We start from the raw sequence: 14,821 nt of genomic DNA on the forward strand, positions 1-14,821 counted from the left end.
GTAAAACATTTCGCTTCTTCGTTTGGAGCAGTAGGAAGCACTCATCAAATCGGCGGGTGGACTTTGTCTTGAGCCCCGGGTCATACGCGCTGCTTACTCATCACCCAAGCAAGCCAAACCACCAGGTCTCCATGAAGTGCAAGAAGCAGAATAGCAGATCCTTTTTACTCAGGAGTGTTTCTGCAAAAGATCTTCAGTCTTGTCGTGGAAAGAACGCCGCCTCACCCACGTGCGAAGAACCGCAGGTGTGTCTTGCATACATCGATGCATCTCTTGTCTCCTGCATGCACGTCTCGCCGCGTCGATCATCCGTCTTCTGTAATGCGGAGGCAGACGTTCCCTGAGAGATGGCACACCCTTATTCTGTCTGTTGATTTGCCAGCGCTTTCAGATCTGTTTTGGTCGCCGACCTGTTCTCTGCGGTGTGCATTCGGCAGACTGTGTCCGCTGACTCGCGTCTTGTCTTCAGGGCGTCTCCCTGCTCCGCCCGCCTTCTTCTTCACAGGTCTCATATTCTTCATTGTTTCCCGGCAATTATGTCTCCCCGTCCAGTGCTTCGCGGTTTCCTCCATGGGGGACCTGATGCGTCTTCTCTGCTGCCTCTTCCTGTCTGAACGGCGGAAGCCGCGGTGTACCATCGCCTCGGCCGGTGTAGCGGCCTTGGCCGGCGTTTTTCTTCTCGCGTTTTCCTTGAGCCTCCTCCGCTCCGCGCCAGCCTCGCTTCTTGTCTCCCCCTCTCTGTCTTCTCTAGGCCTCTCTCTCTGTCTCCTGGCCGCTGTGCCGCTCTGCTGCGGAGCTCCCTGCTGTTGCGCGACCCCCATCTTTGCAAAAGATGGTGCGGCAGGCGGGGGCAGAGGGAGGCGGCGGCAGCCCTTCCCGGCGACAAGCCTGTTTGTGTTTTTCGTCGCCGCCGCTGTACTGCCTACATTTCTCAAGTGGTTCTTCTTCTGCATCTTGTATGCTCAATTTTATGCACGTTCTTCCGCGGCCGCAGTGGCGGCGGCCGCGCGCGTCCTCAGCATGCTGCGCGAAGGCAACAAAAGGCCTCGAGGCGGTCTTCGCTTATCTCCACGCGCTCTCCTAGCATTTGGTTCTCTGCTGGCTCTGTCTGCGTCTATTCACATTATCCAACCCGGCCCTGCCCCGTCAGGATTGTATCTCACAGCTTCGTCTCTCTCTCTCCCAGCTCCTCGTCTCTGTTCAGCTGTCTCCTCTCTTTCGTATGCGTCTCCTTTTCTTTCCTCTTCGGCCCTCCTCGCGCCGCTTCTGCATGCAGGCTGTTCGCCGTCGTCGCCACCTTGCCGCGCGCCTTGCTGGATTTCTGTGGAGTATTCATTCACCGCAGGTGCCTCGCGTGCGCGGCCGCGAGCCACCCCATCCGTCCTGTCGTGCTCTCCCTTGCTTCCGGCGCTTTCTTCTGCGCCGTGCTCTGTCGCGTTTCTTACTCTGACTCGTCTGCCTGTATTTCGCAGCGGGAGGTGCGCCGTAGAGGTGTCTGGTGCGTCTCCCGCACGTTCTGATTCTCACGCGCGCGCTGCCCTCCCTCATTCTTCCACTGCCCCTTCGTTGTCTGCCTGCCGCCCTCTGGCGGTGCCTCGCGCGCTCTCGTCCTTCTCTGGTGGCTCCAGTTCTTCCCGACTTGGGCTGTCGCACCTCCGGTTCCTTCCTTCTCCGCGTGGCGCAAGAGAAAGGGAGGCTCAGACCCAGCAGAATCCACTCCGCAGTCAGCGCCGCTTAGGCGAGACAGGCGAGGGTCTCGATGAGGCGATCGATACCGGGAGCGCCGTGCTGCACCGCGCCGGGAGCCTGCGAGAGAGTGGAAAAACGGGTCTCTCAAGCGATAGCTCAGAGACACAGCGAGGCCGTGCCTCGGGGCCCAGAGGGCGTGGCACGCCTGCCGCAGTTTCTGGTCATCAGGGCGCTTCGCCTCGCGCCGCCGCCGTGGAGAGCGGCTCGAGCTCGCCGGCGCCTTCGTTGAGACCGAGGCCCTGCCCTTCGGCCTCTCAGCATCGCGCGGAGAGAGCAGACGCGGCTGCGCGCCTGTCGTACGCTCGCAAAGCCGATGCGGGGCTCCAGAGGAGGCGCCAGCCGCGGCGGGCGGGGGGGGGGCAGCAGACCCCGGTGCAGGGACAGGGTGGGGAGGAGTCGCCGCAGGGGTCTCCGCCGCGGCAGGGACCGTCTCCGCTGCCCCACACCGCTAGGGCCTCCCGCCACGCACACCCCCAGCAGGCGCGAGCGGCCAGTCCAGGCGTTCCCGCGTTTCCACACAAGCCCAGAGACTTTGGCGACCGAGGAAGCAAGGCGGAGACACACGAGAGCGCTGGCGAAGAACGTGACCACCGGCGAAGAGACGGCGATGGAGGAAGGACTAGAGAAGAGAAGCCGCTGCTCAGTGGGGGAGCTTGGTTTCGCCGGGGTTCGCAGAAGCCTACATATCGATCAGCCGAGAAGGGCGGCCGGTCTCATGGCGAAGGAAGCTCAGCGACAAAAACGATGAAGAGAGGCGAGCCCTCTTCTGACCCGCCAGAGCCTCTAGAAGTTGGAGCCGTAAGTGTGACTGCAGGAGGCTCACCGGGGGGGTTGCCGTCACACACGAATTGTGGCGTTGCCGTTCTTCGTGCGCCAGACCGCGCGGGACCGCGCCGCTGCTCCTTTACAGACTTCGCTGAGACTCAAGGTCCTCACAGAGTTCACAAGCCTGCGTCTGTCCGGCTTGACCTCTTCGCTTCGGCGTTTGATTTGCTCCTCGCCTGCGGAAGATTCCACAAAATACACAGCGTCCTCCGCGCGAATTCGCTGGATTCTATCAGATATTACAGAACCTGATCTGGGTGGGTGAGGCCCGTCGGTAGCGACTCCGGGTTCGCAGTCACCCCCCAATAACGCTCCGCCGTTTCGCCTCTTTGTTTTCGTGCCAGTAGCCGGTCCGTTTGTCGCCTCCTGCCAATCTCCCTCGGCGGGATCGAGACCCCGGGTCAGACAGTAGGCGGCCGCAGCAGATGGAGTCCACACTGTTTCGGTAGTACTCGCTGCCAGAGCGGTCTGCTCTTTTTGCTCCGTTTTTCAGGTTTTCGAAGCGGTTGTGACCAACATTGCATCGCACCAGCGTGCGTTTCTTCGGGTCCTCCGTCGAGTGTCTCAGCCATCTGAGGTAAAGGGGGGCGAGGAAGGCCTTGTGAGCGACGAAGCCCTGCAGGCGGAGAAGGGAACGGTTGACCGCAAGTCGTCGTCTTTGTCCTCTGCTCGCACTACTGGCGAGCTCAACGTGCCCGTGACTGCGCACATCGCAAGGGTAAGAAGACGCGAGTCAGGGTGCCCTATACCGCTGCGCTCCCGCGCCTGCTTTGCTTCCCGCCGAGCGGATCTCTCTTCCGCGTTTGCCTGTTTTTGCAGCTCCGCCTGTCTCGATATACGTACGCGCCTCACCTACCTTTCTGCTTGGATATGAATGTGCCGCTCGGCTTGTATCTATTGATTAGGGGCATCTCGTTCGTTCTGTCTGTCTTTGTATTCCTACCTTTTATCTGGTTGCACTTTAGGGTTCAGGGTTTGAACGACCAGCTCGCGCCACGAGTTGTAGAGTGGGATGCCGCTGCCCTTGAGCGTCCGCGTATAACCCTATCGTTGTTGCTGCACACACACCATTTGCTGCGCCTTTTTGTTTTACGTTTCCTCTGCAGATGTCGCATCGCCTGCGAGACGGAGTTGAAGGCGGCAGGTGGAGCCGGTCTCCGGCGATGGGGGGGATTCTCACCGTAGGAGCGTCCGTCTTGATAACACCTCTCCCCGTTGGCTCGGAGGCCGCCTACGCGTCGCATCACGTGAGTCTTTTTTTTCAAGCTTTTTTTTTCAAATATACGCTGGATACCACTATGTTTAGTGCGCATAACAAGGTGGTCGTGAGCAACACCGACGCCTTGCAACTGTCATGAGCTGTGAAGGCCTTCCTCACTGCCTTCACCTCGCTGGCTTTCTATCGCGCGTTGCGTGTCTCGTTTACTCTCGAGGCTGATGCATTTCGGCATGCTTAGCTGGGAGTTAACATGTTTGTCGCAGGCGTCGCGAACTCGACTGGCTTCGGCCGCACAGCGACTATTCAGGGTCAAGCGTGTGCGCACTTCAGTGACGGTTTGTTGTGCTGTCCGCGCCTGCGTCGTCAGGTGTCTGGCGCGCTTCTGCAGGAGGTGGCGATCCTGGCAGACCCCCAAGAAGCCGCAACGGCTGCAGCGAACGCGCCCGCTCTCGACGGCCGGCTGCGAAGTCCTTTCTCGTCTCCGTCGCCTTCGTCGCCATCTCCCGGTCCCTCGGCGCGCCGCCCGCGCGACGGCCGAGGGCGGGAATCGGGCGACGGCGAACAGACTGCACACGCCAGGGGCAACCGCGGCGCCGGCGCAGAGCCGCGAGCCTTCGGCTTCGACGAAAAGTACTGGCCGGCGGCTTCGCCCTCCAGCAGCCACGCGACAGACCCTGAGAGCGGCAGGTCGCTCGCGGGGCGGCGGCAGGAGGACGCGGAGAGCGTGGCGCCGCGCGCCAGAGTCGGCTCAGAGTCGGCGGAGGAGCTGGAAGGCGGCGCGCGAGAGCGGCCTCGTCGGGACTCTGCTCGTCCGCCGAAAGGCAGCCTGCCGGTTGCCCTCGTTGGCCAAGAGGTCGGCGCCCGGGCGGTGCGCGTCGAAGAGGGCTACGCGATCTTGAAACTCTTCTGTCTCGCGCCGCAGGCCGCCGCTGGCGACGCGGCGTGCGAACACGAAGGAGACGCAGACCGAGACAGGGCGCCGGCGCACGCCGGCGCTGCGGAGACCCCGTGGGGGTTCCTCCACTGGGCCTCGGTGCGGTTTCGGGACGACGAGTCCGCGTCCGACGAGGGGCGAGGCGGCGGTGGCGGGGAGAGCCGACCCAGAGCCTCCGTGAAGAAACCGAATAGGCGCGTTGACCTGCGGCAGGTAAATGCGACGCGCCCTCTGGAGCCGGTCGCCTACACTTTTATATCTAACTACTCCCATACGTATTTATCTTAATATATACTCCTTTATGTTTACACTCCACGACGTTGATATAGATTAATACCCAGAAGTGCAGACTCTGGTGTTCGCGTGCATGTGGATGTGTCGACACCAGCCTGCGGGCGGTGTGTCGGCAGGATCTGTAGGTCTTCCGAATCGCTCTTGCTATATGCATCTATTCATGTATATGTGCGCCTTCGCCGCTTTTACCTCTGTGGCAGATGCATCTTCCCAGATGTGCATAAAGGTGGCGCTACGAGCATACCTGTGTATGTATGCATATATGTATATATATATATATATATATATATATATATCTGGCGAGATGAGTGTGCTCTGGCGTCTTCGCTTTTCCGTTCAGCTGATGGCGGCCGGCGACCTTGTGCGCGTGGGTCTCAAAGCGCCCCCTACTGAAGCGTCGCCGCGCTGGCAGCTCTTCTTCGACTACGCTCTGCCGCCGTCTGCGTCAGCGCTGCCGACGTCTGATGAGGCGTTGGCGAGCCCCTCGGGCTGTGCCAGTCCGTCTGGGGGCACCGCCGCGGCGCAGGCAGGCGCGGGCGAGGGGAGGCTGCTCGGCATGAGGCCGAAGAAGAGCGGAGACGAGGAAGAAAGCGACTTCATCGACGCGCTCGGGGCGGACGAAGACCGGCAGCCAGGCAGCCCGTCTCTCTTTTTCTTGGAAGACGAGACGAGCCCCGGGGACGGTAAGACCGACGGCGCTCGGGTGAGGGGGGGGGCGCAACTAGCAGAGTCTCTTTGCGTCTGTGTCTGCGCCGCGCGTTTTCCTACGCAGGGCGAGTTTGTGTTGCTTCCCCATGGTTCCTACGTCTGCACTCTCTCGTTTGTGTCTTGCCTTCGTGGTCGCGATGTCTTGTCTCGGCGGCTGAGTGCAGCTCATCCTGAGATTTGCTTTTGGCGCGCGGCTTCGTGCTTCTAGTTCGGCCTTAGCTTTGCCTGCGTGAGAGCAAATTCCAGTTTAGCTCTCCGGTCGCTCCTTCGCCGCCGGTCAGCGTGAGTGCCCGTTTGGCGTTCGCACCGCTCCGGGCACCGGCGCAGACTCTAACGCCTTTGTGAAGTCGAGAGATCAACGCGCGTGTTTTTGTTTTCAGCTGCACTCGCGCTGGCGTCTCGCAGCCGCCGACGGCGCGCGGTGGCGCTCCACCAGGGTGCGAAGGAACGCGAGGAGGACGAGGACGATAAACTTTTTTTCAAGCGAGAGAGGCACCGCGGCACGCGCCGGGCGCTGGCCGCAAGGGACGAGGAGCCGTTTGCTTCTGCCTTGTTCGAAGTCGACTCTGTTCGCCATGCGAGGAGCGCAGCTGACGCGGGCGACGAAGGCGCAGATGGCGGCCGCGGCCCGCGTCCGTCAGCCGCGTCCGGAGACGAGGCCGCTGCTTCGGACCCCGCGTCGCCCTCTCCTGCCGGCGCGCCAGAGGGGGAGGAGGAGGCGGAGGAGGACGAAGAGCTCTGGCTCTTGCGCGAAGAAGCGAAGCTTCTCGCGCAGCTACGAGAGAGCGGCGGGGCGGCGAAGACGCCGGAGGAAGCCGAGCAAGACGCGTTTCTTCGCCCCGCGATCGTCTGCGTGCTGGGTCACATCGACCACGGCAAGACGACGCTTCTACGCGCCCTGAAGCTCAAGGCGCTTCTCCGCGCGCAGGCGCGAAGAGAAAAGACGTGTCAACAAGAGGAAGAAAGCGAGGCCGCTGTGGGGGGGCGAAGGCGTGTCGCCGGGAGGACCGTAGCCGACCCAGACGGGCGAACCTTCGAACGCGAGCAAAAAGCGATTTTCGCGGCGGCCGAAGCTGGCGGCATCACTCAGCGACTGTCGGCTTTCCAGGTAAGAAGCCCCCCCCCTCTCCTCCCCCCACCTCGAAGAGCGATGTGCACGGGGGAGAGGCAACTGGGATGCAAGAAGCGCATCAACAGGCCCTTGACGAACGAGTGAATTGGAAAGCAGCGAAGGCTCCGCGCGAAAGAACCAAAGGCAGAAAGAAATGAGTTCAACTGTAAAGCGATTTTTTGTTAATGCGGTTCAATTGTGTAGCAGTGTAGCGATGCCGGTGGACGCGGCGCACGCAGATGACGCCGCCTGAGGAGCCCGGGAGCGACACCAGAGACTGCTTCGTTCGTTAGACCAAGGTGAAAACCCCCACCGTGCGCCTCGAGTGCGCAGTCTCCGCATTTTGCGTCCTCTCTCTCTCCCGTCCTGCTCTTTCTCGCAGCTCGCGTACGGCGCCCCGGCCTCCTCGACCCCCTCCGCCGCTTCGCCGGCGTCTTCTCCGCCCTCTTCGGTGACGTTTTTGGACACGCCTGGGCACGCGGCATTCGAACAGATGCGCGCTCGCGCTACGTCCTCTGCAGACTTGGCTGTTCTGGTCGTCGCTGCTGACGAAGGCGTGCAAGAGCAAACGATTCGGAGCATACAGGTACGCCCTCGTTCTTCGTCTTGGGGGCAGGCGTACACTCGAAGGAACCTGACCAATATCCTCTCATCTGGCGGGACTGCGAAACTCCGTATCATTCGGGGGAGCGCCTGTCTCCTTCATCTGTGTGTCCCTCCAATAAGCGCCGTTACCCCTCTATGGTTCCTCAGAATTTTTCATCTCTTCAAAGTGACCTGTGTGTTGACGTTCATCTACCGCCACTGCTCTGTGAAGATGACGAACTCTCACATCGAGTCGCCTTCCGAGTTCTTTGTGTCGCCGGTCACGCTACGCGTGCATTAAAATCTGCGGGTGTGCCTCTGTAAAGATCTGTGTCAGCAAGAGCAGAGATTCTGCTGTCTCCCGCGTCCGTCCTTCCCGTAGTTTTGCTTCATATTCGTTTGTCGCAGCGACCAGCGTGCGTTTTTTTTCTGCCGTTGCGCGCAGATGTGTCGAGCAGCCAACATTCCATTCGTCGTCGCTCTGACGAAGCGCATGCGGCTGCCTCTCACTGCGTCTTCGCCCGTCTCGCCTTCTGCGCCGTCGTTTGCGGCGCTGGCGGCCTCTCCTCCGGTTGTGCGCGTTCTCGCTCAGCTCGCTGAGCACGGCGTCCTCACAGAGCCCCTCGGGGGCGACGTTCAGGTGGGCCTCGTAGACGCCAAAGCGTTTCTAGACAGATTTGAAGGGCGGCGGAAGAAGCGCGGCGGCAAGAGGGAGCGAGGAGCTGCGAGAGACGCAGTCAAAGCGGCTGCTGCATCAGGACAGGACGCAGAGGAACGCGAGCGCGCGGAAGACTCAGAGCGCGCAGAGGAGAGAGCTGACGACGAACACGAGGACGAGGAGGAGGAGGAGGACCAAGGAGGAGGGGAGGCGGGGGCGGAAGACGACTTAGACGATTTGATTGATAAGATCTTTCTCCAGGCTGAGATGCTGGAACTGCGAACGAGTCTCTCGTGCCCAGGCGAGGGCGTCGTCATGGAGTCCTTCGTGGCTAAGGGGATCGGAGGCTGCGCCTCTGTGCTACTGAAGCGCGGATCAGTGAAGTAAGCCGTTATGCGTCATCTCTGTCCTCTTTAGGCTTTGTCACCTAGTCATTACTGCACCTGTCTGTTTGGTTTGTTGGTGCCTTCTCCAGGCGGTCGATATGGCCTGTCGGTTTCCGCTGTCGCATCTCTCACCCCGTTGCATGCTTCGTGTATCTACCTTCCTCGGCGTGTAACTCCGTTCCCTCCGCTCATTTGCCCGGCATTCGGGTGTCGCCGGTCGGTCGCGATCTCTCTTTGTTTCGCTCCCTCCGCGGCAGTTCTGTGCCGCTCTCTGTGTGCGCGCTTCCTTTCCAACGCTCCGAACCCACGCTTCAAGTGCCGCGGAGAGTTCTTCTGTCTTTTCTCCAGTTTTTCTCTCCCTCGCCTTTCCTCGCTCCGCTGGAGTCTCACGGATTCCGGCCAGGTCGGCTTTCCGTGTGCTCTGTCTGCAGAAAAGGTGCTGTGGTGCTCGCGGGGCCCTCCGTCTGCCGCATCAGGCAGCTGCGGCTCCACCGCTCCGGAATGGAAGACGAGGCGCCGGGAGAGAGCTCGCGCAAGGGGAAAGATCCGCGGAAGGCGAAAAAAGACGACGCTGAAGAAGTCGTTCAAGGCTTCGCCGGAGAGGCACTTGACGTCTGCGGATTCCCAGCGGAAAATCTTCCCCTTCCGGGAGAGACGTTTGTTGTCATCAAGAACGAGGCGCACGGGCGACAGCTGGCTGAGGTACGGACAGAAACAAGGACATCCTATTAGCTCGTTTGCAACGAAGCTGCGGCGGAACGACTGCTCACCGGAATGTGGAGCGCTAGAGTTTAGGGTTACCCTAAACCCTAAACCCGAGCGCTCCGCCGGAAGCGATGTGCTTGCCCCCTGACAGAAACACAGGCGTGGAAAGGGCGGGCCTGCAGCGTGTTGAAAAAGTGCTCGAGAGCGGGCGGGCTCGAACGGGAAGGCGCGCGAAGGACGCAGAAACGACAGATGTGCATTCCGCATCATCCGCGCCATTTCCCGTGCGCCGGCGAAGGGACAGCGACCCGCGGAACAGAGCGGCTCCAGGGCCACAGGCGTCGCCTCGTCTTCGCAGAGCACCGAGCGGTCTACAGCGGCGCTGCAAGGAGCTTGGCTTCCGCTTCCTGTGGCATTCGTTCGCTAGTACTCGAAGCAGTAAAGGCCTGCGCGTTGGTATATATATCTGTTTGTCTATCGAAGCGATGCTAGCCAGCGACGACAAATACCGCTGACTCGGGCCGATTCATGAGCCGCGCGCCTGCCGCGACGGTGCTGGGCACGGTCGTGGTTCTACCTGTTCCGTTCGGTTGTAAATTATCGCTTCCTTCAGCTGAACAAGCGCAAGCGACGGCGAGCTGAAGAGTCGCGGCGCGCGAAGGAGGCGAAGATGCGCCTCCTCGATCGACTGCTGCACGGTGAAGACGAGGTGAGGAGATCACCCAATACGGTGCACGAATGGGTGTATCCATTTTCCTCCCCTGCGCCGTTTCCACACCACCTGTCACACCCTCGCGAGCGTCGTCGTGGTCACGGATGCTCCTTGTCGATCACCAGCTCATACTACTGTCGCACTCGGGCCGTATCTGCTAAAGCCGTCGAACTCTCTCCTTCCTGCGTTGCTCCTTGGGACTCGATGCTGTGCTGTGTGTTCGCCGCGGCGTTCTTCAGGACCTTGTTCTACCCGTTGTGATCAAGGCCGATCAGCAGGGGACAGCTGAGGCCCTAGCGTCTGCGCTTACCGGCCTTTGGGCTCCACCGCCTACGCCTGCGACTCGGACCCCCACAGGCGCGGTTCCTCTGGAGGGCCCTGTCGCCCCTCCAGACCCTGCGTCGTTGGAGCAATCCTTCGCGGACGAGGGTGCGTCTCAGTGGCGCTCCGACGCGCCTGACGGGGCGGCAGCCGGACACGATTCCGCGGGCGCCTCGCAGAAGGGGACTGTCTTCTCGGGGGCGGGTGTGGCAGGGGAGCCCAACGGCCCCGGGTCGGTGGAGCAGACGATTCGGGACACTTGGACTCGGCGCATGGAGTACGAGGAGGGCATCATCCGACGAAGGCGAAACGGGGAGACAGAGGAAACGCGAGGAGATACGGCCGAGCCTGGGGTTGCGCCATCCCTCTCGTCTGCGGGCGCCGCCAGCGGCAGTCAGGCAAACAACGGCGACGGCCGCTCCCCTCTTGACACTGCGCCTTTCTCAAGCCCGTGGGTTGCCTCTTTCGGTAGGCCTCCACACCAAGTGGCGGGCGTGCAAAGCGAGGAGAGCGGCGCCGCCTCTTCTGCGTCCGCCTTCGCGGCTTCCGCTGCGTTCTCTCCGCTCGCCGCGCCTGGCGACACACTGAGGGCGGGGGCGAGCCTGCAGACCGGCAATTTAAACGAGGCCCGTGGCACGCTGGAGGGACGCGGCAGTGGACGAACGCGGACAGTCAAAATTCTCGCCGCGCGAGCCGGACTCGTCTCCATAGAAGACGTCCGCACAGCTGCTGTGTCGCGGGGGAAAGCCAAGAGGAGCGACACAGAAGGCAAGAAGGGGCAACAGCGTGAAGGCGGAGTCGTCGTCGCCTTCTCCACGACAGTAGATCGCCAGGCGAAGGTGAGGCCACCCTGCAGCAGGGCAAGAGTCGCACAACGGAGGGCGGCGAACTGGTAGGGGACTGCGGAAAGTGAGGGATGGAAGTACTAGCCAATGCGGTCAGGAGCTGTAGAGGAATTCTCTTGCCGCTATCCGCAAACACGAGCGCAGACGGCGTGCTGTATTTCAGCGGACCTGCTGCTTTCGATGGCGAAGATCTGTAAACAGGGTCGGACGTGAGATGCGCTGAGCACACCTGTGTCAGGTTCGGATACATGTGTGCGCATCCAGGAAGAGGCTGCAAGGCAGGGCGTGACGCTCGTCACCGCCGACGTCGTCTACGATGCGGTGTCGCAGATCGAGGCGATCTTGAGGAGGCAAAACCTTTTCAGCCCCGACAAGAAGGAAGAGGCAGAGGACACGCAGCATGCGGGAAAGTCGCAGATGCCGCGGACAGCGTCGGGAGCAGCTGCGGCAGCTGCGCAGACGGCCGGCAGGACAGGCAAAAAGGCGAAACCCACGGAGGAAACGGAGGCCGCAGACAGGTCTCTGCTGAAAAAAGCGATAAGACAAAGTCCGCCTGCCGGAAAAGCGATTGTCAAAGCTCTCTTCCATCTGAAGGTGAGACGCACGGATCATCAGGAAGCTAAATGGGTAGAGAGAGGCCACGGGCTTCCCTGCAGCCGTTGCCTGGTGCACATGTACGTACATGTATGTATATATATATATATATATATATATATATATATATATATATATATATATATATATATATATATATATAACCATACATATATACATACATGCATGTATACACATATATGTGTATGCATGTGCGCGTGCCTGTGAGTGCGCATCTACGTAACTGTCGGGATGGGGACCAGTGGCGGCTTTCTTGTCTGTCGCGTTCGGCGCCTTCCCAGCGTCCAAGCGGACGACCGAACACCTGCACACGCGCATTGTCTGCGGCTCTAGATTGCTACATCTACTCGTGGATAGGCAGATGAAAAATACCGAATTGTTTCGCCGTCTGGAGACTGTTCAAATCAGCGCGACGCTTGATCGGCCTCGCCTTTCCGTTCATCGAATACCATTTCTTTGCTTTTTTTTCCCAGAGTGGCCTCGTGGTTGGCTGCGGAGTCGCTGAGGGCGCTGTAAACTTGGGCGCGACAGTTCAAGTTGTTCGAGACGGCCAACTCATTCACGAGGCAAGGAGCATGACTGACGACCGCGTGTTATTATCGATTCACAGACAAGTTTGAAACTGCGTCACTGCATCTACGCTGGGGCTACGCTTTTTTTCGCATAGTTGCATCTGTTTGCAAACAGCTTTACAAGGCCCAGACAGTAGCTATCTCTTTTGTGTATAAGGGGTCTGTGCTTGTAGACTGAAACAAACGCCGCTGTGATTACTGCACCACTTCTCTTTCGGTTTCCACTGTGCTCGTCTGGTTACCCTTGAGCGCCCGCATGGAATATCGTGTTCGTTTCGCCTTCGATATGCCTCTACTAATCGCCATGCCTATCTAATCACTCTCTCAACCGACCAAACTCTCTTACCACCCATCTATCCACCGGTTCGTCTTATTCCTGCAATCGTATACATCGTTGTGCCACGTCTGCCTATATATATATATATATATATATATGTTTTCCAGGCGCCGGTGTATAAAGCAACGCCGGCCTCTGGAGATTTCGGTCGCGTGCTGCTGTGGTTTTGCGTTCTGCAGGGCTCTCTCGTTTCCTTGCGAGTAGGACCCGAGGCCCAGACGACGGTACGGGGCCCGGGGACCGAGTGTGGGGTGATGATCAGCGGGGACTTTACGGGCGTGGAAGTCGGCGACCATTTGCTTTTCTTCCCGGCAGAGGAGAGCCAAAAGAGGAAAAAGTGAACAGGGCGGGCACATTTGGGGCCTCACATCGCCCTTCGCTGTGAGTTTGCGTTTTTTCGTCGGAAAATGTAGACAGATTGTCACCGCCCCCTACCCATGCACTCCAGAAGCATGGTAGCCACCCGTCTGATGGTTCGATTCTATTCAGTTTGAAACTGCCCTTTAGCGCAGATGAGGCTCTTTCTAGGTCTCGTGTGGAATGGGTGTTCCGGGAGAGGCGCAGGAATTCTCTGTATTAACTTCAGAATGACACGCAACAAATCTGTTGCGTTCAGAGACACTTGCTCACACCAGACAGAGAGCAGTTCCCTGTGTCGCCTGCGCCGGTACCTCAGCCGCTGGCCAGGGCTGGTATTTTTACATGTCAAGGGAACGCACAGTTCGGGACTTCGTAGCACATCAGGACATTCCCTCTGTTAGATCGACAGTGGTTCACTTTGTCCAGACGGAAGAAGCCTCACGCACACTCAAGAAGTCTTCGCTGTACCGCAGGCATGTTCCTAGCCATGCGTCTCGGTGTCCCTAGAGCGACGGCCGCTCGCTCAAGGTAACGAAGCGTTGTGAGACAGGGTGAATGTCTGTTTATACGCGTAACCAAATCTATGACCTCTCTGAGTCAGCCCTTGAATGTGTAAAAAGGTACAAATGTGGGTGTTTGCTCAATCTGTTTCTTCATCTAAGTTCACAGATTGCCACGAATCCGCAACAAACGTGGTTTGGGCAGCACATGGACTTGCTGGTCTTTCGGCTGAAGGCCACACCTGTTTCAGGAGAAATACGAAATGAAAATATGCTGCTACGTGGAAAGCCATCGCCTGGTCGGACGAAGCGGTGCTGCCCGCAGGGCTGAAGAGGGCTCTGCGATTCATCTCTCGCCTGTCTTCGTGGGTTTTCTATCCAGACTGCAGCGTTGAAATCTTATATTTATCCCAGTACAACAAATACATATACACACAAGAGCATAGTTAAAATGCAAGCATTTCTATTACGGGAGCCGGTATCTGCTGTGCTTGACAAGTGTCTATACCGAATAATAGTTTATAGTTCTTTTTTGCTAGGCTCTAAGCGTCGCCGGCTGCCAGGCGCGAGACGGCCATGTGTCCTGCGTTCAGCGATTGAGACTACGTTTTTTCTCATTTTTATCCGCTTTGCTCTCGTCACCGACTCTGCACATTCACATGCAGACCGATAGATTCCGAAACGCGGGTTTAAACGGCTAGAATCCGCCAGAAAGCTCATCAGTTGACCGTGAAACGCTGGTCGCCAGAGCGAAGACCCCCTTGAATAGAGCCCCAGAAGAGAAGAGTGTGACAAAGAGCGCGGTGCCCGCTGAGATGCAGAAACTTCGAGAGAGAACTACTCGTGGGAAACACACTGGTGTGAAAGGAGATAACTCCGCGGCGGCCGAGCTTTAGCCAAAGACAAATCGCCGCGCTTTTTGCCCGCTGCTGGCCGCTAGCATGCGCGCACACCTGCATGCGGCACGCAGCTCTCTGTCTTGACCAGTTCAGCTCCTTCCTGCTGTGTTTTGCTTTCGTTTTCCTTTCCGCGTTCGCAAACGGGAAGAAAAGGTCTTTCCTCGGGGTTCGGCTGTCGCTTCTCTCATCCTGGTGCCCCCTTCGTGCCAGCGCTCCAGTGCGTGTCCAGCCGAAAAAACTCGCGTGTTGTTGGTATGCCTTCTCGCGGTGACGGGGACGATTCGCCACCATCAGTTCTCTTTCTCTTTTCTAGTGTCGCGAATCATTTCTTCATCACTTCTCAATTGCTTCTCTCTCAGTCTGACGCAGTCCCCAAGGTGCACCGACACATGCAGTCCATGCTGCTGTCGCGAGGAGCGTCTACGTGGGAGGCCGCGTATTTGCTCTTCCTTTTGCCGTCTTCGTCAGCCTTTTGGTCCGATTTCT

At 59.1% G+C, this 14,821-nt stretch overlaps 1 protein-coding gene across 1 annotated transcript; it reads left to right on the plus strand.

The window, feature by feature from the left end:
* Nucleotides 1–1,020: 1,020 nt before the first annotated feature.
* On the plus strand, nt 1,021–12,917 carry BESB_058590 (uncharacterized protein; the record flags this gene model as incomplete). The annotated part of the gene is made up of 14 exons (XM_029364273.1): nt 1,021–2,547; nt 3,068–3,292; nt 3,681–3,821; nt 4,161–4,940; nt 5,362–5,704; nt 6,110–6,837; nt 7,223–7,426; nt 7,871–8,466; nt 8,901–9,171; nt 9,788–9,883; nt 10,126–11,046; nt 11,317–11,646; nt 12,141–12,233; nt 12,756–12,917. The coding sequence occupies 14 exons, from the start codon at nt 1,021–1,023 to the stop codon at nt 12,915–12,917; spliced, it is 6,417 nt and encodes a 2,138-aa protein (XP_029218981.1).
* Nucleotides 12,918–14,821: the final 1,904 nt, after the last annotated feature.

This window comes from Besnoitia besnoiti, chromosome V (genome assembly GCF_002563875.1).
Source record: "Besnoitia besnoiti strain Bb-Ger1 chromosome V, whole genome shotgun sequence".
NCBI classification, from domain to species: domain Eukaryota; phylum Apicomplexa; class Conoidasida; order Eucoccidiorida; family Sarcocystidae; genus Besnoitia; species Besnoitia besnoiti.